This window comes from Cervus elaphus, chromosome 14 (genome assembly GCF_910594005.1).
Source record: "Cervus elaphus chromosome 14, mCerEla1.1, whole genome shotgun sequence".
In the NCBI taxonomy this organism is placed as follows: Eukaryota; Metazoa; Chordata; class Mammalia; order Artiodactyla; family Cervidae; genus Cervus; species Cervus elaphus.
In genome coordinates this window covers 9,098,381-9,123,389 of record NC_057828.1, presented here as the reverse complement: position 1 = coordinate 9,123,389, position 25,009 = coordinate 9,098,381, and the positions used below count along the sequence as shown (strand labels likewise).

Here is a 25,009-nt window from a genome sequence, read left to right as displayed (position 1 = left end):
CATTTGTACAGCGTAGCATGTGTGTATTTTTTTGTCTATTACTGGTGTATTATTTGGGGTGGGTGGGATGGGGTGGGAAAGAAGGGAGATGGGTTAGTATCATTTTTGTTAAAATTTGGGGAAACGGTGAAACAAAGGAAAGAACAACTAATGATGATTGGGTTCTGTGTCCATAATATTTTATCCCTTCAAAAAATGTCATTGGCAACCTAAACGAGTGTGAAAGACTGTTTAAAAGCTGTGAATGCCTGAAATTTAGAAGCCAAGGTATTCCCTGACTGAGATTAATGCTGTTCCCAACAAAGGACTAAGAAGCTACCAAAGCTGCAATTTGGGGGATAGAAACTGGTTGAGGAGGAAAAGTCTTATTGGAGTGTATACACAGGCAGATCATTCTGTCTTAGTGGTGCTAATTCATGAAATTGACAAGACCCTTTCTCTTCCTATTTTGAAGTTATAAATATCAGCTTCTCCATCCAAGCCACTGGTGAAGTATTTAGGGAAGGGCAGAGAGTGGTATAGGAGGGAGGTGAGTAGGGAGAGACAAGGGCCATTGATCATAGGGTGGAAAACTCTTGGAACCTCTGTTTTTTGAACTTTGAAACCATTTGTGGCAGGGTTCAGTCACTGACAGCACAAGTTCAAGAGTTGAATGATTTCAAAAGCCCTGGTCTCAGGAGAAGATTTAATTTTCATACTGGGGCAGTGGTTCACTTTAAAACAAAACAAAATTTTTAATCCTAAGAATTAACTAAAATCCAAAACTCTGTCTTGAATCATGAGATCCATCAGTTCTTGACATCACCTAGACCTGCATCTAGAAAAAAAAAAAAGTGAAAAGTGAAGTCTCTCAGTCGTGTCCAACTCTTTGCGACCCCAGAGGACCAGGCTCCTCTGTCCATGGGATTCTCCAGGCAAGAGTAGTGGAGTGGGTTGCCATTTCTTTCTCCAGGAGATCTTCCCAACCCAGGGATTGAACCCGGGTTGCCCACGTTGCAGGCAGATTCTTTACCGTCTGCACCACATGTGTTAGGTTTCTGTGAAAACTTTTGTTTAAATGTAAACTTCATATCAACACTGTCAGTTTTTTGTCTTAATAAAGCTATATAGATTTATAAAAAAGAAAGATTGCTGGGAGAAATATCAATAACCTTGGATATGCAGATGACACCACTGTAATGGCAGAAAGCAAAGAGGAACTAAAGACCAGCTTGATGAAAGTTAAAGAGGAGAATGAAAAGCTGGCTTATAACTCAACATTTAGATAAAGAAGATCGTGCCATCTGGTCCCTTCATTTTATGGCAAATAAAAGGGGGGAAAGTGGAAGCAGTGACAGATTTTCTCTTCTTGGGCTCCAAAGTCACTGCAGATGGTGACTGCAGCCATGAAATTTAAAAATCACTTGCTTCTTGGAAAGAAAGCTATATGAACATAGACAGCATATTAAAAAACAAAGACATCACTTTACTGACAAAGGTCCATCTAGTTAAAGCTATTGTCTTTCCAGTAGTCATATATGGACATGAGAGTTGGACCATAAGGAAGGCTGAGCACCAAAGAATTGATGTTTTTGAATTGTGGTGCTGGAGAAGAGTCTTAAGAGTTTCTTGCACAACTAGGAGATCAAACCAGTCAACAGCAAAGGAAAGCAACCCTGAATACACACTGGAAGGACTTAAGCTAAAGCTGAAGCTCCAATACTTTGATCACCTGATGAGAACAACTGACTCATTGGAAAAGACCCTGATGCTGGGAAAGACTGAAGGCAAAAAGAGTAGAGGGTGACCACGGATGAGATAGTTGGATGGTATCACCAATTTAATGGACATAAGTTTGTTCAAACTTGGAGAGATAATGAGAGATAGGGAAGCCTGGTGTGCTACAGTCCATGGAGTCTCAGATAGTCGGACATGACTTAGTGACTGAATCTCAGCAACAATCCATCTCTTATATAATAAAAGTGTTGCCTGTGTTTTGTTTTGTTTGTTTTTTTCATTTTCTAGTTTTATGGATGTAGTTTATGACTTTAAAAATGGTTTTTAAATTATGATTACATTGCAAAGTTTCACTATTTAACAACTAGTTCTGTTATTGTATTTACTTTTATAACTTTGATGAAAACATAACATTTTTTGAAATTTGTTTCTGCCAGTTTTGTTTTTGCCAATTTTCTATCTAACCAGTACTCATCATTATCCTTTAAAAATACTTATGATTGCATGAATTTATCTTTTCTTTATCCCAGGAAGTATGCTTCCTGGAAAGTATACAGTGTTATTTTTGGGTCTTTGCTTATATTTTAATGTACATGTGTAGTCTCTAGATGTTAATAAAACATTAGAAACTCTATCTTCTGCAAATTAGTGCTATGAAAGATTGATGTGATGTCAATGTATATTAATTTCTTTTGCAGATATTATGTTTATTAATTTTCCATCTGCACTCAATTTTTTTTCTCATTTTTCCCTGAGATACAGAATATTCTCTAGTAATGGCTAGGTATGGACTTACCGTTTTCCCTTCTGGAACTTTTGTTACATGTATTTTGAATCATCTTACTCTTTTATACATAGCTTCTCTTTTCTTCTTTCTCCTTTTGCTTAATTCTAGGAGAATTTGATTTTTTTTTTATTAATCTCCAATATTCTACAATATTCAGTGTGTTTATTCAGATTTTTTTAGTCTGACATTTGTGTTTCTTGTTCATATGCAAAACTGTAATATATCATAAGATCAATGGTTTTTATTTTATACCAATTAGAGGGTCACTCTTATTCACTAACACACACAGGGTACTGTCAGAGAATGTATACATTGCACTTGAGAAAGAAGTGTTTGCGTTTATCCTAATTTTATTTTGTTGGGTTATAGATTCTATGATCGGTAAAGCCTTTGTTACCAATGTTGCTGAAGGCCATAAGCTATTCTGGGGTGTTCATCAGGACAGTATAGATTCACCGATTTTCTCTAACTAGTTCAGCAGCTCCCACTGGGAGTGAGATTGAGATTGCACCATATGCTGAGCAATAATAAGCACCAAAGGTGGGACTGCTACCCAGAAAACATAAGGCCTGACATTTTCACAGGATCTCTGTTGTGGGTTGAATAGTGTTCCCTAAAAATGTGTGTTGAAAATCTAACCCCCAATGCCCATGAATGTGATGTTATTTGGAAATAAGGTAGTTGTAGACATAATCATATTAATATGATGTCATTAGGATGGGCCCTAATTGAAAAGATTGGAGTACTTATTAAAAAAAAGAAAGTTGGACATCAAGACCCACAGAGAGAGGAGAGAGTCATATGAAGGTACAGACCCAGAGCAAAGATGGCTATGGGAAGACGGAGACAAAACCCTGAGTGATGTAAAAGGCCAAGGAGAGATTACCATCATACGAAAAAAAAAATCAAGAAGGGATCCTTCCTCAGAGGCTTTGGAGGGAACATGCTCTGCTGACACGTTGATTTTTTACTTCTAGACTCCAAAACTGTAAAAGAATAAAATTTATTGTTGTTCTGAACTACCCAGTTTGTCACAAGTTGTTATGGCAGCCCTAGCAAACAAGCAGTGACATCAGCTTTAAGATCTGCCTTCTACACAGTTGCTTCATGATCTTCTCTTTCTTACAGCAATGTCGTCTCTGGGTTCGGGCTCCGTGTATGGTTGGCCTGTGCCCTCTCCACGTTTCTCATTTTCTTACTTTCTACCTAGTGAATACCTGACTTTCGTTGTATGCACTGCTCTGGTTTCCAGCAAGGATACAGATTTTTTTCTCAAATCTTATCATACCTTTATTCATTTCAATTAGGTATTGAAAATCTGTCTTCAACTTGGTTAAGAGCAGATGGAAACAGCCTAGTCCTCCTTTCTGAGATATGCCCAGAAAGTAGAATTTCTGTCCTGCTACTCTTGAACCAAGAGCTGTTGCTTGCAAATCACCCTCTATTACAAGAAAAATTGACTCTGGATCCAAGTGGGTGTCTGTATCTCTGTGAGCCACACCATTCACAGAATCTGGAGGAGTTTAATATGATTTTCCTTGGGAAGGAAACAGAATTGGAGTCAGGTAGACTAATCTGAACTTTTGATAGTGTATAACAAGTTATTCCCATCTGTCTATTACTTTCAGAAGAGCACATGGAATTCTGATGGCTCTATAGATTTTTACATCCTGCAGAACCTCGCCAGACTGCCTCAGAATTAGCCACCCACTAAGCATCACTTTCAAAGAGATCTCCACTCTAGATTTGCCTCTAATCTCTTATTAAAATATAAAGTTATTTGTGGACTTATGTCCCACCAGTGTAATTTTTCTTTCCCAGTTATTCAAACAGTTTGCATCCCCTGAAATATGTTTTTCCTTATCTTGAGTAATTCATTATTTACTTCCCTGTAACAAATGGAGTTTTCTGCAAATATTTCTTGAAACTTTCTTATGAAATAAGCATTTCAACAAATCATTAGAGATAACCTGTAAGACCAACTCTTACATCCACCTGATCGCACATGTTTGACAAAATTTCCTTATCACTAAAATTTGGAAAAAAATATATATGATCTTATTGATACTTTGACATCATGGGAACACTCCAAAGACGGGTTTACTCACATTTACAGACATCTTTGGCACTTGACCATGTGAGAGTTTGTAGACACATGATAGAGAATGATTTCCTGTGGTACTCAGGGTAGCATTCATACATTAATGATGTCCCAATGGGAAACTCTGTTTCATTGGTTTAGATATTCAATTTGGCAAATTGGAAATGACCTAGGGCATTACAGTGACCTAGGGACCAAAAAGTAAAGAACATAAGAGTTAAAAAAATATACCTAATGCCATTATTCTTTCTCTAGTATTAGATTTGAGGTCACACAAAATAAACTTTTATTTTGGAAAGATAGTGTTCTTGTAATCTTTGAAGGGGAATTTTCATTAGCATATATCCATTAGAAAACAAACTATCTGGAAGTCTATTTTGCTTTCTGGACTTTCTATTTATATCATTTACTGTAAAAGACAGCTCCCATTCAATGTTTCACATTTTCAGGGAGACAGGGAGAGTGTTTCTGCCCAGCTTCCACCTGGTTTGGTGTCTGTGTACTTCAGTGCATCAAAACCCCAGTAGAGGGCTTATAAGCATGAATGCAGAACTCAAGATGTTTTCTGAAACTTGGAAGCAATCACTAGCTTTCTAGGTCTGATTCCTAGGAAGGCCATCGCAAAACAATACAATAATAAATGTCATCTCCTCAAAATAAAACCACCACCAACAACAAATCAACAGTTATTATAAGAAAACATGGTTTGATGTGTATGTTGAATCAAAGTCTAGCTTTAGCTTTAAAACCCTGTGCCTATAGCTCTAGGCTCAATGAGTAAAGACTCACTTTGTATTCAATTAGAAGGAAATCATAAAATGTATATATACTTTGAAAAATAGAAATCATTTCCTCTTTGCTTTGATAATTTCTCCTTTAGTTTCTATTGAGCTCTCCTCTTCTTCCCTTTCAATTTTTTTTCATATAGTGAAAGTTATGCTAGATACAATTCTGCACCCAGACAATTCTGTCTGAAGATCTGCAAACCAATTTCTCATCTCTTCAACATAATTAAATACGTTTCCTCAATATTAAAATTTGATTTATTTTCAATATATTTCCATTTATTTATCCTTTACTGGATATATTTTGACCTGTATTGCCAGTTTCTTTTTTAACTTAGAACTTGAATATTAGGTATAACTAGATTCTAGTTCAAGGAGTTCCCCCTTATAAATAAAATCTACTGGACAGAGGAGCCTGGTAGGTTCTTAGTCCATGGGGTTGCAAGAATCAGACACGAATTAGTGGCTAAACCACAACTACAAAAGACCAAATGAACATGAAGATGGTCTGGCAGATCTCTGGTCTAGAAAGTCTACCTGATAAAATGATGGCTGCCATCTCAGTACAGGTGGTTGTTGTTATTCAGCTGTCCAGTCACGTCTGACTCTTTGCCTCCCTGTCCCTCACCATCTCCCGAAGTTTGCCCAAGTTCATGTCCATTGCATCGGCGATGCCATTCAGCCATCTCATCCGACTCCCTCTTCTCCATTTTCCCTCAATCTGGTGGGGGGGAAAAAATCTCAGAATTTAGGTGATTGCCTCTTGCTGTTAATTCAGTGAATCTAAACTAGGTCTCTGTATTTGTAAACAGGCACATTAGGAAACAATCACAGACAACTAGCCAATCTGATCACACAGACCACAGCCTTATCTAACTCAATGAAACTAAGCCATGCCATGTGGGGCCACCTAAGACGGATGGGTCATGGTGGAGAGGTCTGACAATGTGGCCCACTGGAGAAGGGAATGGCAAACCACTTCAGTATTCTTGCCTTGAGAACCCCATGAACAGTATGAAAAGGTAAAAAGATAGGGCACTGAAAGATGAACTCCCCAGGTCGCTAGGTGCCCAATATGCTACTGGAGATCAGTGGAGAAATAACTCCAGAAATAATGAAGGGATGGAGCCAAAGCAAAAACAGCACCCAGTTGTGGATGGGACTGGGGATAGAAGCAAGGTCCAATGCTGTAAAGAGCAATATTGCATAGGAACCTGGAATGTTAGGTCCATGAATCAAGGCAAATTGGAACTGGTCAAATAGGAGATGACAAGAGTGAACATTGACATTCTAGGAATCAGTGAACTAAGATGGGCTGAAATGGGTGAATTGAACTCAGATGACCATTATATCTACTACTGTGGAAAGGAATTCCTTAGAAGAAATGGAGTAGCCATCATAATCAACAAAAGAGTCCTAAATGCAGTACTTGGATGCAATTCAAAAACAACAGAATGATCTCTGATCATTTCCAAGGCAAACCATTCAATATCATCATAATCCAAGTCTATGCTGCAACCAGTGATGCTGAAGAAGCTGAAGTTGAACAGTTCTATGAAGACTTACAAGACCTTTTAGAACTAACACCCCAAAAAGATGTCCCTTTCATTATAGGGGACTGGAATGCAAAAGTAAGAAGTCAAATAACACCTGGAGCAACAGGCAAATTTGGCCTTGGAGTACAGAATGAAGCAGGGCAAAGACTAATAGAGTTCTGCCAAAAGAACGCACTGGTCATAGCAAACACCCTCTTCCAAAAACACAAGAAAAGACTCTTCACATGGATATCACCAGATGGTTGACACCAAAATTAGATTGATTATATTCTTTGCAGTCAAAGATGAAGAAACTCTATACAGTCAGCAAAAATAAGATTGGGAGTGACTGTGGCTCAGAACAAGAATTCCTTATTGCCAAATTCATACTGAAATTGAAGAAAGTGGGGAAAACCACTAAACCATTCAGCTATGACCTAAATCAAATTCCTTATGACTATACAGTGCAAGTGAGAAGTACATTTAAGGGACTAGATCTGATAGAGTGCCTGACGAACTATGGATGCAGGTTCGTGACATTGTACAGGAGACAGGTTTCAAGGTCATTCCCAAGAAAAAGAAAGGCAAAGAAAGCAAAATGGCTGTCTGAGAAGGCCTTACCAATGCTGTGAAAAGAAGGGAAGTGAAAAGCAAAGGAGAAAGCGAAATATATACCCATTTGAATGCAGAGTTCCAAAGAATAGCAGGGAGAGATAAGAAAGCCTTCCTCAGTGATCAATGCAAAGAAATAGAGGAAAACAATAGAATGGGAAAGATTAGAGATCTCGTCAAGAAAATTAGAGATACCAAAGGAACATTTCAAGCAAAGATGGGCTCAATAAAGGACAGAAACGGTATGGACCTAACAGAAGCAGAAGATATTAAGAAGAGGTGGCAAGAATACACAGAAGAACTGTACAAAAAGATCTTCATGACCCAGATAATCACGATGGTGTGATCACTCACCTAGAGCCACACATCCTGGAATGTGAAGTCAGGTGGGCCTTAGGAAGCATAACTACGAACAAAGCTAGTGGAGGTGATGGAATTCCAGTTGAGCTATTCCAAACCCTGAAAGATGATGCTGTGAAAGTGCTGCACTCAATATGTCAGCAAATGTGGAAAACTCAGCAGTGGCCACAGGACTGGAAAAGGTCAGTTTTCATTCCAATCCCTAAGAAAGGCAATCCCAAAGAATGCTCAAACTACCTCACAATTGCACTCATCTCACACACTAGTAAAGTAATGCTCAAAATTCTCCGAGTCAGGCTTCATCAGTACATGAACCATGAACTTCCAGATGGTCAAGCTGGTTTTAGAAAAGGCAGAGGAACCAGAGGTCAAATTGCATACATCTGATGGATCATGGAAAAAGCAAGAAAGTTCAAAAAAAATCTATTTCTGCTTTATTGACTATGCCAAAGCCTTTGACTGTGTGGATCACAATAAATGTGGGAAATGTGGGAAATTCTGAAGGAGATAGGAATACCAAGACCACCTGACCTGCCTCTTGAGAAACGTATATGCAGGTTAGGAATCAACAGTTAGAAGTGGACATGGAGCAACAGACTGTTTCCAAATAGGAAAAGGAGTACATCAAGGCTATATATTGTCACCCTGCTTATTTAACGTATATGCAGAGTACATCATGAGAAACGCTGGGCTGGATGAAACACAAGCTGGAATCAAGATTGCTGGGAGAAATATCAATGACATCAGATATGCAGATGACACCACCCTTATGGCAGAAAGTGAAGAGGAACTAAAAAGCCTCTTGATGAAAGTGAAAGAGGAGAGTGAAAAAATTCACTTAAAGTTCAACATTCAGAAAACTAAGATCATGGCATTCAGTCCCATCACTTCATGGCAAATAGATGGGGAAACAGTGGAAACAATGGCTGACTTTATTTTTCTGGGCTCCAAATTCACTGCAGATGGTAATCACAGCCATGAAATTAAAAGACACTTACTCCTTGGAAGGAAATTTATGACAAAACTAGACAGCATATTGAAAAGCAGAGACATTACTTTGGCAACAAATGTCTGTCTAGTCAAGGCTATGGTTTTTCCAGTGGTCATGTATGGATGTGAGAGTTGGACTATAATGAAGGCTGAGCGCCAAAGAATTGATGCTTTTGAACTGTGGTGTTGGAGAAGACTCTTGAGAGCCCCTTGGACTGCAAGGAGATCCAACCAGTCCATCCTGAAGGAAATCAGTTCTGAATATACATTGGAAGGACTGATGTTGAAGCTGAAACTCCAATACTTTGGCCACCTGATGCGAAGAGCTGACTCATTTGAAAAGACTGTGATGCTGGGAAAGATTGGGGGCAGAAGGAGAAGGGGATGACAGAGGATGAGATGGTTGGATGGCATCACTGACTCAGTGGACATGGGTTTAGGTGGACTCCAGGGTATGGTGATGGACAGGGAGGCCTGGCATGCTGCAGTTCATGGAGTCCCAAAGAGTCAGACACGATGGAGTGACTCAACTGAACTGAGCTGAACATTAGGAAACCCCAAGTTGAAACCATGGTGTTTCTGGAGAAGAGTGAGGACAAAAATGACTTGGGTGTCTGTTCTTGGTCTGTTTCCTTCAAGAACTGCTCTTTTCTTTCAGAGATCTTAGCAGTGAATATTATGTGAAAGAGTCACTTCAAAAATTTCCTGTCTCCTTCTGTCTTTGCTTTCTAAATGTTCATATCTTTATGGTGTTGATTACCTTAGGAAACCTTCTCCACTCAGACACACACTCTCTTTCGCATTTTCTGATTGAGTTTATGTTTCTTTGTTTTTTTTTTTTCCTTTTCACCAGAGAAGGAAAACTTCAACAGCTGAAATTAGTGTGGAGTTAAGAAGCAATTCCGCCTTCTCGTCACTTAGAATTTGGCTCAGATGGTAAAGAACCTGTCTGCCAACTCACAAGATGCAAAAGACTCAGGTTCTGTCCCTGAGTCAGGAAGATTCCCTGGAGAAGGAAATGGGTACCCACTCCAGTATTCTTGTCTGAAGCATTCCATGGACAGAGGAGCCTGGCTGGCTACAGTCTGTCAGACACGACTGAGCATGCACACACATACCCCATATTGGCTAAAACAATCTTTGTTTAGTTTACAATGTAGCCCAATTTTTACAGGGAATACACAGTGCTCTTCAGCCAAATAGGCTATTAATAGCAATTTTGCAGGCTTTGTTTTCTGCTGGTTTGTGTTTCTGTCCAAAATCTATGAAGATGGTCAGTTTATGCCAATTTAGGTTCAAAGATATTTTCTTTCAGTTCCTATACTTTGACAACATTTTCCTTCTAATTCTAATTAGATGGACTCTCCTGGTGGTCCAGTGGTTAAGAACCATCCTTGTGATACAGGGGATTCGGGTTCCATCCCTGATTGGGGAACTATGATCCCACAGACCGTGAAACAACAAGGCTGAATACCAACATCACTGAGCATGTGTCTCTGGAGCCCACGTGCCACAACTAGAGAGACTGCACATCACAGCTACCGAAACCTTGTGCTCTGGGGCCCAGCACAGCAACTATTGAGCCTTGGCTCCACAACAAAAGAGCCTATGCACGGCAGCAAAAGATCCCATCTGACCCTTCAAGGACTCCTCATGCCGCAACCAAGACCTGACAGAGATAAATATACAAATAAAATCATCTAAAAGGATGTATTGTATAGCACAACACCTGCTTCCTCAATCTGCAATGGAGGAGGCCTAGTTCGATGCCTGGGTCATGGTCTCCTGATGGAGGAAATGGCAACCCCCTTCAGTATTCTTGCCTGGAGAATTCCATGGAGAAAGGACCCTGGTGGGCTATAGTCCATGGGGTCACAGAGAGACACGACTGAGTGACTAGAACCAAAGATCATCAGAATCTTACATGTCGATGTCTCTTAAAACTATTTATTATTGATCTAGCATTTAATTTTGTCAAGTGCACAAATGAACACCACCTTGTAATTACGGAAATTTGGAGAGTCTTGTTTAGATATTCTGAAGCCTTTTGGAATGTGGGGTAGTGAGCACTAAGCTGGAAGTGTGCAATGAGGGACAGGACCTCTCCAGATTCCTCTCCCCTGACTGTCACTGGTGCTGCAGATGGTGCTCTCCCCAGTGGGGCTGAAGTCCATCCCTTTCTAGATGCAGGTCACACATGTAAGTTACTTCTTTTCCAAAAGGAAAGACTTCCAGAGGTTTTCTTCTGTGTCTCCAACTAAGGATATCAGGTTGATTTGGACAGAAAATTTCTGTAAAGAAGGTAAAAGGTAGGTTTTATTGAAGAGTTTTCACCAGAGGTAATCTGCATTCATAGGATGCTATGGCTGGTACTACCTAAAAACACAGAATGGACTAGATCAACTGAGATTTCAATCTCAATTTTTAATCAAAACTGTATAAAAGAATTTGCTTATCCTGAATCTTCCAGGCTTTTAAGTATTCTGAATAAGAGAAATTTACACCTTTATTTAAGTACCAAAACTTTTAAAGAAGCAAATCTCTTGGAGGATAAGTCATTCATTTACTCAATGTATATTAATTGAGTACTTATTTTATGTCAGTCATTCATCAGGGTCTGGTGATAAAATGGTGAAGCATACAGATAAATTCCTTGTCCTCCCAGGAGCTTACATTCTCAGGAAAGATTTCTACATATGTATTCCACATATACTAATCATCTAATCATTGCATATTGGAGACTCATGTTTTAATCAGCTTATTGTTTCTGAATCTTTCAACATAATTACCTAGATATGAGTTCCAAGAATTTAAGGAGTCTTAAACAGCTCAGCCTGTGTAATGCTGTTCCCCATTTTCCCCTTATTCCTGCACTGCTCTGATCTACCATCTCCGTAAAAATTACTTTAATTTTTTTTCTTTCTTGTGCCACCTCTCCACTTAAGTATGAATAACACAGGACAGGGAGTTTGCTCATCTTGTTCACTGCTATAGCACCAGTCCCTGGAAGAACATCAAACACAGCATACATGCTCAATAAATTGAATTAAATGAATGAATGTTTTATACTTGTATATTAGCAAATGCAAAAACCATAGAGTACTTTGATGACATTAAACAGAAGAAAGAAAAAAGAAATTGGTCAAAGCCTCACATTAGCTAATCTTTCCTGATTTAGAGGCAAACTACAGCAGGATTTGTCATGTCAAACAGAGAATTCTAAATGGCAGAGCCTGAGCGGATGGTTCCCAAAACATATGATGCACTTGAAAGTGAATTACAACAATTTGAATCACAATAAAATACTCATAAAACAAGCAAATACTTGTCGTATTTAGAATTAGAAAATAGAGAAATAACTGCTGGAGAGGCCAGGAGTCAAATTACAAACAGATTAAAGGGAGAGATTGGCCTTCAGTGTTATCCCTTCTATGCACATTCACTGAAGCACTGCTATTTCAAAGGCTTTCCATTCCAACCAAGACACAGTAACTAGCAGAACTGCCTTTTAATTGGAATCTAAGGAAGTAAATATTTGTGACTATGGGAACATTTTAAACCAAAATGCCAGTTTGTTTGCAAAAACCTCATCATTTTGAGGATGCGAAACCAGCAGGTGGCAGGGGTGCAGAGGCCACATCAGTCTTGAAAAGTCACAGCTTCCGGAGGGGTGAGGGATAACAGCAAAGCAGAGTTAAATGGTCACATTATGCAGACCCAGCCTAAGATGAAGAAGACAGTTGTAGCATAGCTGCCATCTCCTTGAATCTGGATCCAGACTCAGAGAAATCAGTCTCTCTCTGAGCATCCCATGGTAATGCTGATAAATCATCTCATAGTCATTATTATAATAAAACATCCTCCAAGTGAAGGCACTGGAACAGCTAGTAAAACAGCTCCCAGTTTGGATTAATAAAGCAAAGAATAACTGGACAGAGAACAGTGACTATTCTTTCATCTCTATATTTGTGGTGGTGATGTAGAAAGTTCACAACAGCATGTTGGGCTACAAAAGAGTAAATGTGAATATCCTGGGAGCAAAAATTAAAGGAGATTGGAAATAATTCTGATACAAAATCCTCCAAAATTCTCAGTGTATGTTGGACCCTTGTGTGTGTGTGTGTGTGTGTTCAGTCGCTCAGTCATGTCCAACTCTTTGCAACCCTATGGACTGTAGCCCACCAGGCTCCTCTGTCCATGGGATTTTTCCCTGGCAAGAATACTGGAGTGGGTTGCTATTTCCTCCACCAAGGGATCCTCCTGACCCAGGGATCGAACCTATGTCTCTTGCATCACTTGCATTGCAAGTAGATTCTTTATCACTGAGTCACCAGGTAAGACTCGGCCCTCATGGCTCCTAAATTTATTAGTTGCTGGTATTTGGCTCCTGGCAAGGATTCTTTGGAACATTTTGAGATCTGGCGCTTTATTGCTCATGATTTATACTTTCCATGTAGAGATGTGCATTCTGTGAAAGGCCTAATATTCTGATAAACAAGCGAATGACCTTACTTAAAACATTAACATCAACCACCATAATCCCATTTCAGAGCCCTTAGCCTGTTACGAACCAGGTGACATATGACTGAATGAACTATAATTATACTTCCACTTCTACTACAAAATTTATTTTTGATGGTTAAAAGATTTCTGAAATAATTCTTAAATGGTCTCAGTTATTTTTAATAAGCTTTTCCTACATAACAATCTTTTTCTGGATCTCTGAAAATTGCTCTTTTTCTTTTATGCTTGGAGAGTATGATTTCTTCACTTAATGTGTCACCTATATATGCTCATAACTAGTAGCTGTACTTGTGTTTTTGAACTTGCCATTTATGTTTCAGGTTTTCCTTCATATCTCATGTTATTAGTTCCACCTGTTCCTCAGTCTTACTTTCCATATACACTTCCCAAATTTAGTACCCCTGAATATTTCCTTTTTTTTTTCAAAATCATAAACCCTTTTTTAAATGAAGCTCAGTTTCAGCATTCAGCAGGCCAATCAGCTCACACTCACCCCTCATCACAAATGAAGGTTACTTTGGCTGCAATGTGGAAATTAAGTGTGAAAAGTACACTTCTATTAGGAAGTTAGTCCAGAAAGTCAGCACAAGATTTCACTAGGAAAAAAAATAAAAAATAAAACCACAGGAATGGGATTTTCCCACGAGGGACAAAGAGATTGGTCTGCAAACCAGAGAGTATGGGCACATTGCGGGTCTGCCGGGCTCCAGTCTCCCTGGGATGTGCAGCACAGAGAAGCAGACAATCTGAGATCATAGCCGGGCTATAGAACACTTCCTGTCCAGGAGAACAGTCATCCTTGTGGTTTGGAGTGTGTTTGCCATGCAGCATTTCTGGAGGTGGCTGACATACTGGAGAAAGAGAAACAAAGTGCTCTTAATTGTGGGAAAATAACTTCTCCTCATTGATGAGCTAGCCAAGAGACTCATAATCATAAGTCTATATGTTTTAACAGTTGTGGTAGACTAACATTTTATTGATGGCAAATTTAAACAGAGAGAGAGACACTCTTGTTAAAAGAGCTGATACACTTCAGAACAGTGACTAGAACTGAGACAACCTCGGTTCATGGTTTTCCATCTAAAGTACACTCCTGAGATGACATAGCAGGCAGTTCCCATCCACATTATGTTCTATTAATATCACTGTTCACTCAGTACATAGTTGTTAGGTTGATGGATTTTTATATCTTCATACCTCCTTTCTAGAAAGGCATCACCAATTTACATCCACATTTTTGGCAGTAAGAAATGCTTGTGCCCAAATCTCATCCAACATATTGCCCAATCATTTATCACACTATGCTGTGACCAACAAAATTCAGACATCTCTTTCCAACTCTGCAGTGGCCACCTGCCATGGTTTGGCAGAGAAAATCGGTCTCCTCTCTGCACTCTATAGAGACAAGTCCTCCTCAACCATTCATTTCATTCCAGTGAGATATAATCTGAATGAAATCTTCTAAAAAGCCTACAGTCCTCACAATAAGACTGCATATTCCATACCATAATTTGTATCTGAGTCTCTGTCTCTATATACAGTTGGTTTGAACCCAGAATCAGAATACACTTAAATTATGTAAATTTAAATCTCTTAAATTTAGTAACATGTAAAAACTACAGTAAAACTGTAGTAACGTGAAAAATCATTTCCATTTGGCTTAAATCAGGTCAGTTTCTCTGCCTAGACTTTAACTTTCTCAAGAATAAAATGGGGTATTGCACTAGAATAAATTACTCCTTTAAGGACTTTGTAAATACTCTGATGCAGTAATATCGAATTTCAGGGCTAATCAGTCCCTTGTTTCCCTTGATTAATAAGTGCACTGTGGTGTGATGTTTAAGTACCATGCTGGTTAAATCTCTCTTGACTAAGCCTCACACTTTTGCATTCTCCTTTGACTGCTGAGGCTACAAGCCTGAAAGCTAAAATTGATTGTCTTTCTTGTCAGCTGTGTCCTGGTTAAGCTGACAGTTGGAGGCACATATACTGAATTAAAAGGCAGGAAGATGATAGAAGTCACCTTGTAGATGGGCACAGGAAGTGGTAATTGATGGCCCTTTCTTAGTAGCAGCAACTTTAATTCCAGCAATGGCAATGACTTCATGCTCCAACAACCTGTTACCTTCCAGCAGCAGTGGCAGCTTCTGCAGCATGAGCAGCAGAAGGAAATACTTGCTCACTGACAGTTTCAGGCACCTGTGTGCTAGTCCAGAGGAAATAGCAGGTTCCTGAGCTCTGGTAACATTTCCTGCCTCCTTTAGCTCTTCCTGCCTTTTTAACACTTATTACCTGCACTAAACCCCTCACTCCTTGAAATATATAGACTAGGTTTGTTTTTTTTCCCCCAGCTCCAGACTCAGGTAGACTTGGGTTCTGGTCCTCCCCATAGTTCACTTCAGTTCAGTCGCTCAGTCATGTCCAACTATCTACGAACCCATGAACCACAGCATGCCAGGCCTCCCTGTCCAACACCAACTCCCGAAGTCCACCCAAACTCATGTCCATCGAGCCTGTGAGGCCACCCAACATCTCATCCTCTGTTGTCCCCTTCTCCTCCTTCCCCCAATCCCTCCCAGCATCAGGGTCTTTTCCAATGAGTCAGCTCATTGCATCAGGTGGCCAAAGTATTGGAGTCTCAGCTTCAACATCAGTCCTTCCAATGAATATTCAGGACTGATTTCCTTTAGGATGGACTGATTGGATCTCCTTGCAGTCCAAGGGACTCTCAAGAGTCATCTCCAAAACCATAGTTCAAAAGAATCAATTCTTTGGCACTCAGCTTTCTTTATAATCCAACTCTTACATCCATGCATGACTACTGGAAAAACCATAGCTTTGACTAGACTGACCTTTGTTGACAAAGTAATGTCTCTGCTTTTCAATATGCTATTTAGGTTGGTCATAACTTTTCTTTCAAGGAGCAAGCATCTTTTAATTTCATGGCTGTAATCACCATCTGCAGTGATTTTGAACCCAGAAAAATAAAGTCAGCCACTGTTTCCCCATCTATTTGCCCTGAAGTGATGGGACCGGATGCCATGATCTTAGTTTTCTGAATGTTGAGCTTTAAGCCAACTTTTTCACTCTCCTCTTTCACTTTCATCAAGAGGCTCTTTAGTTCTTCACTTTCTGCAATAAGGGTGTCATCATCTGCATATTTGAGGTTATTGATATTTCTTCTGGCAATCTTGATTCCAACTTGTGCTTCCTCCAGCCCAGCATTTCTCATGATTTACTCTGCATAGAAGTTAAATAAGCAGGGTGACAACATACAGACTTGATGTACTCCTTTTCCTATTTGGAAACAGTCTGTTGTTTCATGTCCAGTTCTAACTGTTGCTTCCTGACCTGCATACAGGTTTCTCAAGAGGGAAATCAGGTGCTCTGGTATTCCCATCTCCTTCAGAATTTTCCACAGTTTATTGTGATCCACACAGGTAAAGGCTTTGGCATAGTCAATAAAGCAGAAATAGATGATTTTCTGAAACTCTCTTGCTTTTTCGATGATCCATCAGATGTTGGCAACTTGATTTCTGGTTCCTCTGCCTTTTCTAAAACCAGCTTGAACATCTGGAAGTTCATGGTTCATGTACTGATGAAGCCTGGCTTGGAGAATTTTGAGCATTACTTTACTAGTGTGTAAGATGAGTGCAATTGTGTGGTAGTTTGAGCATCCTTTGGCATTGCCTTTCTTTGGGATTGGGATGAAAACTGACCTTTTCCAGTCCTGTGGCCACTGCTGAGTTTTCCAAATTTGCTGGCATATTGAGTGCAGCACTTTCACAGCATCATCTTTCAGGATTTGAAATAGCTCAACTGGAATTCCATCACCTCCACTAGCTTTGTTCATAGTGATGCTTTCTAAGGCCCACTTGACTTCACATTCTAGGATGTCTGGCTCTAGGTGTGTGTGAGTGATCACACCTTCGTGATTATCTGGGTCGTGAAGATCTTTTTTGTACAGTTCTTCTGTGTATTCTTGCCACCTCTTCCTAATATCTTCTGCTTCTGTTACATCCATACCATTTCTGTCCTTTATTGAGCCCATCTTTGCATGAAATATTCTCTTGGTATCTCTGATTTTCTTGAAGAGATCTCTAGTCTTTCCCATTCTATTGTTTTCCTCTATTTCTTTGCATTCATCACTGAGGATGGCTTTCTTATCTCTCCTTGCTATTCTTTGGAACTCTGCATTCAAATGGGTATATCTTTCCTTTTCTTCTTTGCTTTTCACTTCTCTTTTTTTCACAGCTATTTGTAAGGCCTCCTCAGACAGCCATTTTGCTTTTTTGCATTTCTTTTTCTTGGGAATGGTCTTGAGACCTGTCTCTTGTACAGTGTCATAGTTCATCAGTCACTCTATCAGATTTAGTCCCTTAAATCTATATCTCACTTGCACTCTATAGACATAATGGATTTGATTTAGGTCATACTTGAATGGCCCGGTGGCTTTCCCCACTCTCTTCAATTTAAGTCTGAATATGGCAATAAGGAGTTCATGATCTGAGCCACAGTCAGCTCCATAGTTACTATCTAAATAATCTTGAACAGTTATCTAACCTCTCTAAGACTCACTTTCTCTGTAAAACGTGAAAAGAATATAACTACCTTATGCCTTTATTTTAAGAATTAAGTTCAAGGGCTGACCTGATAGCTCAGTTGGTAAAGAATCTGCCTGCAATGCAGGAGAGCTGGGTTTGATCCCTGGGTTGGGAAGATACCCTGGAGAAAGGAAAGGCTACCCACTTCAGTATTCTGACTTAGAAAATTCCCTGGATTGTACAGTCCATGGGGTCGCAAAGAATTGGACACAACTGAGCGACTTTCACTTTCACTTCACATAGACTATATAATGGTGCTTAACAAGAGGACTCATTATGTATTAGCAGTTACAGTACTCAAGAGTAACTAATGAATTTTTTTTAAAAAGATTATTTCAACTTAAAAAATGGGGTAATTGAAAGATTATAGAGAGTATCAGTGGTGATATGTGCAGAAAATTTGTGTATAAAAATTGCAAGGAGATTGTGCATTCTTTGCCCTGATTTATCTTTGCTTCTGAGTTTGAACATGTACACATATGCATATACCTGCTTTATTTCATGTTTCCTCCCAAGAAAATGTACTCTTACACACTGCTCACTACACATCTCCCCCCCACCCCCCCAGGACAAACACAAATATCCTTCTCCTACAACTTGTGTCATTTGTAGGCACCTTCATGCCCTCAGGCAGACTCAACCCTTGAGCAACTGGTCAGCTCTAGCTCCCACGTTTTGGGCCTGGAAATGAACAATGGAGTGTCCTTTCTTGGTAAAGCCAGACTGACACATAAAACTCACGGTTTCATATAAGAAAAAAAAAAAAAAAACTTTTGTTCTCAGACATGTTTATTACATTTTCAATGACTAGAGGTGTGCATTTATTAGATATAATATACTGACAGGGAGGTCTGCTCCAGATGCCTACTTGATTGTCTTCGCTGCTGCAATATATTGATGGTTCACCCATGAGGTCAAACAGCTTTTGCCTTCTCTCCCCAAGGTTGCAGTGATAGGTCACCACTGTTTCATACTTAAAATATTCCCTGTTGGTGCTATTAAAATCTTCATTGGTAATGGCTGGGAGTGGCCCACAAATAATGCCTAGGGAAATAGAAAGCAGTGAATGACTATTGAGAGAAATCAAATGAGACACTGAATTGTAACTATCTTTATTTTACCTTTATTATTATATTTGAATCTTTGCTAACCTAGATAAGCTTTTACAAAGTTGTAATTTACATGGTCATGCCTAAATACAATTTGAGTATATTTGGGTAAGCATGAGAATATTTATGAAGTTGTAGACTATGTTAAATATTTTGAAAATCTAAATGACGTAGAAATATAAATTAGCAATATTCACTAAAGTAGATATACAAAGCTAGTATAGACCAAGAAACTTGTAAAAATAGAAGAAAAGTTCACAAAGAACTTATATCATAGTTTCATGTAGTATATACTTCTAAATGTAATTTTGATGTTTCACAAGAAATAAAGGACAAAACTTACCAATTAATTTTATCAAGCCTAAGTTTGACATCATAATAGTATACCCATGTAAAAGTGATCATAGAGTAGCCTGCAAGAAATGTCAGATACACTTTAAAAGTAGGACATAGCACATAGCAGGACATGGAAACAATTGTATTTTTCTAACACTATATAACTGGAATAAGTAACATCGGCCAAATTTCTAAAACAAAATTAAAAATGAAAATTCTTAAGGAAGCTTCTGCTTCTGGTAATTTCAATAATTGACATCAAATATCTTTCCACCCATTTCCCACTTACCCCCAGAGAAAAACTACAAATGCTTGAGAAATATAAAATATGTATCAGGGTGCTAACAAATGAGGGACTATGGTCTCATAGAGGGAGAAAATCCAGGAAAGAATCAAGCATTTGGGCTGCTTTTCCCTTGGGAAAACTAGTTGATTCAGGAGGGGGCATTTGATAGGCTCATTTATTCAAAGGCTTTCCTGATATCAGGGCTTCCCTGAAAGCTCAGTTAGTAAAGAATCCACCTGCAATTTAGGAGACCCCAGTTCCATTCCTGGGTTGGGAAGATCTGCTGGAGAAGGGATAGGCTACCCACTTCAGTACTTGTGGGCTTCCCTTGTGGCTTAGCCAGTAAGAATTCGCCTGCAATGTGGGAGACCTGGGTTTAATCTCTGGGTTGGGACGATCCCATAGAGAAAGGAAAGGCTACCCACTCCAGTATTCTGGCCCAGAGAATTCATTGGACTGTATCCCAAAGAGTCAGACATGACTGAGCAACTTTCACTTTCACTTTGAGTCAAAGGACAAAAATTGCAGTTCAGGGCCTTCAAATTAGAAATTTTATTAATATCTCCTGATATGTATTGAGACTTCAAAAAACCAGGCTCTGTGACTCAAGATTATTGGCATTATTCTTCAGGCAATGGTGGCCCAGGAAAATTAGTTTTTGAAATTGAATTAAAGTCTCATATTGCTAGGGTCGCCAGGTACCTGGCAGAAATAATAGCAGCAATAAAATCCCTCTCAGGAAGAAAATTAGTCATCTAAAACCTTGAATTTATTTCTACAGAAAAGCTTGCAAATATAATTCCTGATACACAATTAAAGGTAACCAGGTACTTGAAGGAGTAAAATAATAAGAACAAGACCTAGCATAGTCACTGACGATGGAAATTGACCCATCAGGACACCAGATATTGGAATTTTTGTTATCAGATTAAAATATATATATATATTTTGCTATTACTAATAAAGGATAAAATACACAAAATGGAAATTTTTGGTAACAATTAAAAACAATTTAAGTGACAGGGCAAATTTTGAAAAAACCTAATAAAAATCCTACAATTACAAAATGCAATTACTGAAATTCTGAATTTGGATAAGATTTGTGGCAGTTTAGATATAGTTAAAATTTTAATCATTGGAAATTAGGATAGAAGAAAACATCAAAAACACAGAACAACAAAAGAAACATAAATACAGACAGGAGAGTAACAGTCTTGTAGAATAGAAAAATAAGGATAAGCACATGTTTAAGATAGAAAAATAAGGCATCCCACAATGAAGGGAGAGAGATAACAGTGCATAAACAACATGTGAAGAAGTAATGATAGAGATTTTTCCAAAACTGATGAAAGACATTGAACCACAAATTTGAGACACAATACAAACACACACACACACAAAAAAATGCAAAGAAATCCCTACCTAGATGCATTATTAATATTGTAAAAAATCAGAAGCAATTTAAAAAGTAGTCAGAAAATAGAGAGGATAACTTTCAAAGGAATCATACTTACAAAAATGTTTAAAACATGTATTGCCAGAAGACTTATAATACAGAAATGCTTAAAAATTATTCTTTAGGCTGAAGGAAAATAGTCTCAGATAGAACTGATAGAAATGCAATATGGAAGAAGTATAACAGAGTTAACATGTGGATAAATATAAATAAATACCACTTTTATAAAAGCAGCAACTATAATGTCTTGTGAGATACAAAATGTATGTAAAAAATAGTAGGAAATGGCAGGAGGACATAAATGGAGTTAAAACTGCTATGGGTTCTTGCATTGTTTGGGATGTGGTAAAATCATTATTTATAATAAATTAGATTATATAATTCTAACAGGTTATAATTAAGATAAATTCAATTATAATAAATCAAGGATCTATATTGCAGTCTCTAGGATAATAAATAAAATATACAAATAATATAAAATAATAAATAAAATTTACTTGAGGAGAAAAAATAGGGTAATAAAAATGAATAAAAAGTTAGAAAGGAAGAATAAAGGAAAAACTTAAGAAACAAAAAATAAATAACAAGATGCTAGACTTAAACCTCACTATATAAGTAACTAACACTATATAAGTAACTATATTAATTTGAATTATTCTAAACATTTCAATTTAAGGCAAAGATTTTCAGAGTGAATGAAACAACAAAATCTGAGAATATGATGTCTACAAGAGATAAATTTTATTTTATTTTAATTTATTTTTTGGTCGTGCTGGGCAGCTTGCAAGCTCTTACTTAGTTCCCTGACCAGGGATTGAACTCAGGCTCTCAGCAGTGAGAGTAAACAGTCCTAAATACTGAACTTCCAGGGAATCCCCTGGTAAATTTTAAATGTAAGACAAAGAAAGGATGAAAGTAAAATATTTGAAACATGTGTAATGCAAAATCAGAAAAGAAAGAATGTTGATGTTTCTATATTAATATTATAAAAATATATTTTAAGGAAAGAAATATTATGAAAGGTAAAGAGGGGCATTTCATTATGATAAAAGAGTAAATTCAGCAGGAAGGCAAAATAATAGAGATAAACAAATCTAGTCATATTCAGTGATTGTAGTGGTTTGAATGGCAACTCCCTAAAAAGATATTTCATGTCCTAATCTATGGAACTTGTGAATGAGAATCTGTTTGGAAAAGAATCTTTGAAGACATAATTAAGGAAAGGATCTTGAAATGAGGTCAACTTGGATTAACAGAGTGGATCTTCAATCTAAAGAGAGCTTGTAAGAGAAGAGAAGGGTAGATATACATGGAGGAAAGCATGTGCAATGGAGGCAAATAGTGGAGAAATGCATCTGTAAGTGAAGAAATGCCAAGGATTGCATCAGCCACCACGGGTAGGAAAGAAGGATAGGACAATTTTTTCTTTCTCCCAGGAAAAGGAATCAATCTTGCTGACGTCTTGATTTTAAACTTCTGTCTTCTGAACTGTGAGGAAAAAAAAATTCATTTTAAGCTACTAAATTAGACTACACTAAAGGCTTTGACTGTGTGGATCACAACAAACTGGAAAATTCTTCAAGAGATGGGGATACCAGACCACTTTACCTGTCTCTTGAGAGACCTGTATGCAGGTCAAGAAGCAACAGTTAGAATTGGACATGTAACAACAGGCTGCTTCCAAATTGGGAAAGTAGTACATCAAGGCTATATACTGGCACACTGTTTATTTAACTTATATGCAGAGTACATCATGTGATATGCCAGGCTGGATGAAACACAAGTTGGAATCAAGATTGCCAGCAGAAAATATCAATAACCTCAGATATGCAGATGAAAGATATGTAGATAAAGGTGAAGAGGAGAGTGAAAAAGCTGGCACAGAACTAAACATTCAAAAAACTAAGATCGGGATCAATCCCAAGATGACAGAGGAATAGGATGGGGAGACCACTTTCTCCCCAAAAATTAATCAAAAGATCACTTGAATGTTGAGCAACTTCCACAAAACCACTTCTGAACACTGGTGGAGGACAACAGGCACCCAGAAAGGCATCCCAGTCTCTTCAAAAGGAGTGATCTTAAGGCTACTGTAAGAAAAAGACTGAAACAGAGAAAGGAGGCTTAACTCCAGAACTTTAGGACATCAGAGAACTCCTGACTCAAGGGGACATTAATAGACAAGAGCTCACCCCAAAGTCTCCATGCCTACATTGAAACCAAGCTCCACCCAAGAGCCAACAAGTTCCAGTGCAAGACACACATGCTAATTCTTCAGAAAAGCAGGAACACAACCCTGAACATTAAGAGAAAGGCTGCCCAAAGCCATGTCAAACACATAGACACCCCAAAACTCACCATTGTACATTTTCTTGCACTCCAGAGAGAAGAGATCCACCTCCACCCACCAGAACACAGATGAAAGCTCCTCCAAACAGGAAGTGTTGACACACCACTGGTCCAACTCCACCCACAGGGAACAGAGCCCACAATTAAGAGTAACCATGAACTCCCAGCCTGCAGGAAGGGTATTGCAAACACAGCAATCTAAACAAAGTGAAAGGGAAGAGAAATATTCAGCAGGTGAAGGAACATGATAAAAACCCAACAAACCAAAGCAAAGAGCAGGAGATAGGGAGTTTATCTGAAAAAGAATTCAGAATAATGATATTAAAGATGATCCAAAATCTTAAAAACAAAATGGAGTTACAGATAAACAGATTAGAGACAAGGATTGAGAAGATGCAAAAATATTTAACAAGGACCTAGAAGAAATTAAGAAGATTCAATCAATAATGAATAATGCAATAGCTGAGATTAAAAGCACTCTGGAGGGAGCCAATAGTGGAATAACTGAGGCAGAAGGGAGGATAAGTGACATGGAAGATAGAATGGTGGAAATAAGTGAAGCAGAGAAGAAAGAGAAAGAAATAATTAAAAGAAATGAGGACAACCTCAGAGACCTCTGGGACAATATTAAATGCCCCAACATTTGAATCATAGGTGTCCCAGAAGAAGACAAAAAGGAAGGGCATGAGAACATATGTGAGGAGATAACAGTTGAAAACTTCCCTAAAATGTAGAAGGAAATAGCCAACCAAATCCAAGAAACCCAGAGAGTCTCAAACAGATAAACCAGAGCCAAAACACTCTGAGACACATATTAATCAAACTAACAAAAATTAAGCACAAAGAGCAAATATTAAAAACAGCAAGGGAAATGCAACAAATAACACACAAGGGAATCCCCATAAGGATAACAGCTTATCTTTCAATAGAAACTGTTCAGGCCAGAAGGGAATGGCAGGACATACTTAAAGTGATGAAAGAGAAAAATCTACAACCAAGATTACTCTACCCAGCAAGGATCTCATTCAGATATGAAGGAGAAATCAAAAGCTTTACAGACAAGTAAAAGTTGAGAGAATTCAGCACCACCAAACCAGCTCTTCAACAGATGCTAAAGGATCTTCTCTAGACAGGAAAGAATAAAGGTTTATAAAAACAAACCCAAAATAACAAAGTAAATGGTAATGGGATCATACTTATCAATAATTACCTTAAATGTAAATGGGTTAAATGCTCCAACCAAAATGCAAAGACTGGCTGAATGCATACAAAAACAAGACCCCTATATATGCTGCCTACAAGAGACCCACCTCAAACCTCGGGACACATACAGACTGAAAGTGAGGGGCTGGAAAAAGATATTTCATGCAAATGAGACCAAAAGAATGCAGGAGTAGCAATACTCATATCAGATAAAATAGACTTTGAAATAAAGACCATGTTAAGAGACAAAGAAAGA

At 38.3% G+C, this 25,009-nt stretch overlaps 1 protein-coding gene across 9 annotated transcripts; it reads right to left on the bottom strand.

Moving 5' to 3' along the window:
* Positions 1-655: 655 nt before the first annotated feature.
* LOC122708291 (complement receptor type 1-like) lies at positions 656-23,645 on the bottom strand. 9 transcript variants are annotated; one of them, XR_006345097.1, is made up of 5 exons: positions 23,560-23,604; positions 14,082-14,261; positions 10,884-11,177; positions 4,612-4,791; positions 656-817 (listed from the first exon to the last, which is right to left on the bottom strand). XR_006345097.1 is itself a non-coding variant. In XM_043924586.1 (4 exons), the coding sequence occupies exons 2-4, from the start codon at positions 19,498-19,500 to the stop codon at positions 11,014-11,016; spliced, it is 378 nt and encodes a 125-aa protein (XP_043780521.1). In that variant the 5' UTR covers positions 19,501-19,536; positions 23,560-23,600; the 3' UTR covers positions 10,770-11,013. The 9 variants fall into 9 exon arrangements, 1 of the variants encoding a protein (XP_043780521.1); XR_006345099.1 differs by having other exon boundaries at positions 10,988-11,177; XR_006345100.1 differs by lacking the exon at positions 4,612-4,791 and having other exon boundaries at positions 10,988-11,177.
* Between the last annotated feature and the right edge of the window lie 1,364 nt (positions 23,646-25,009).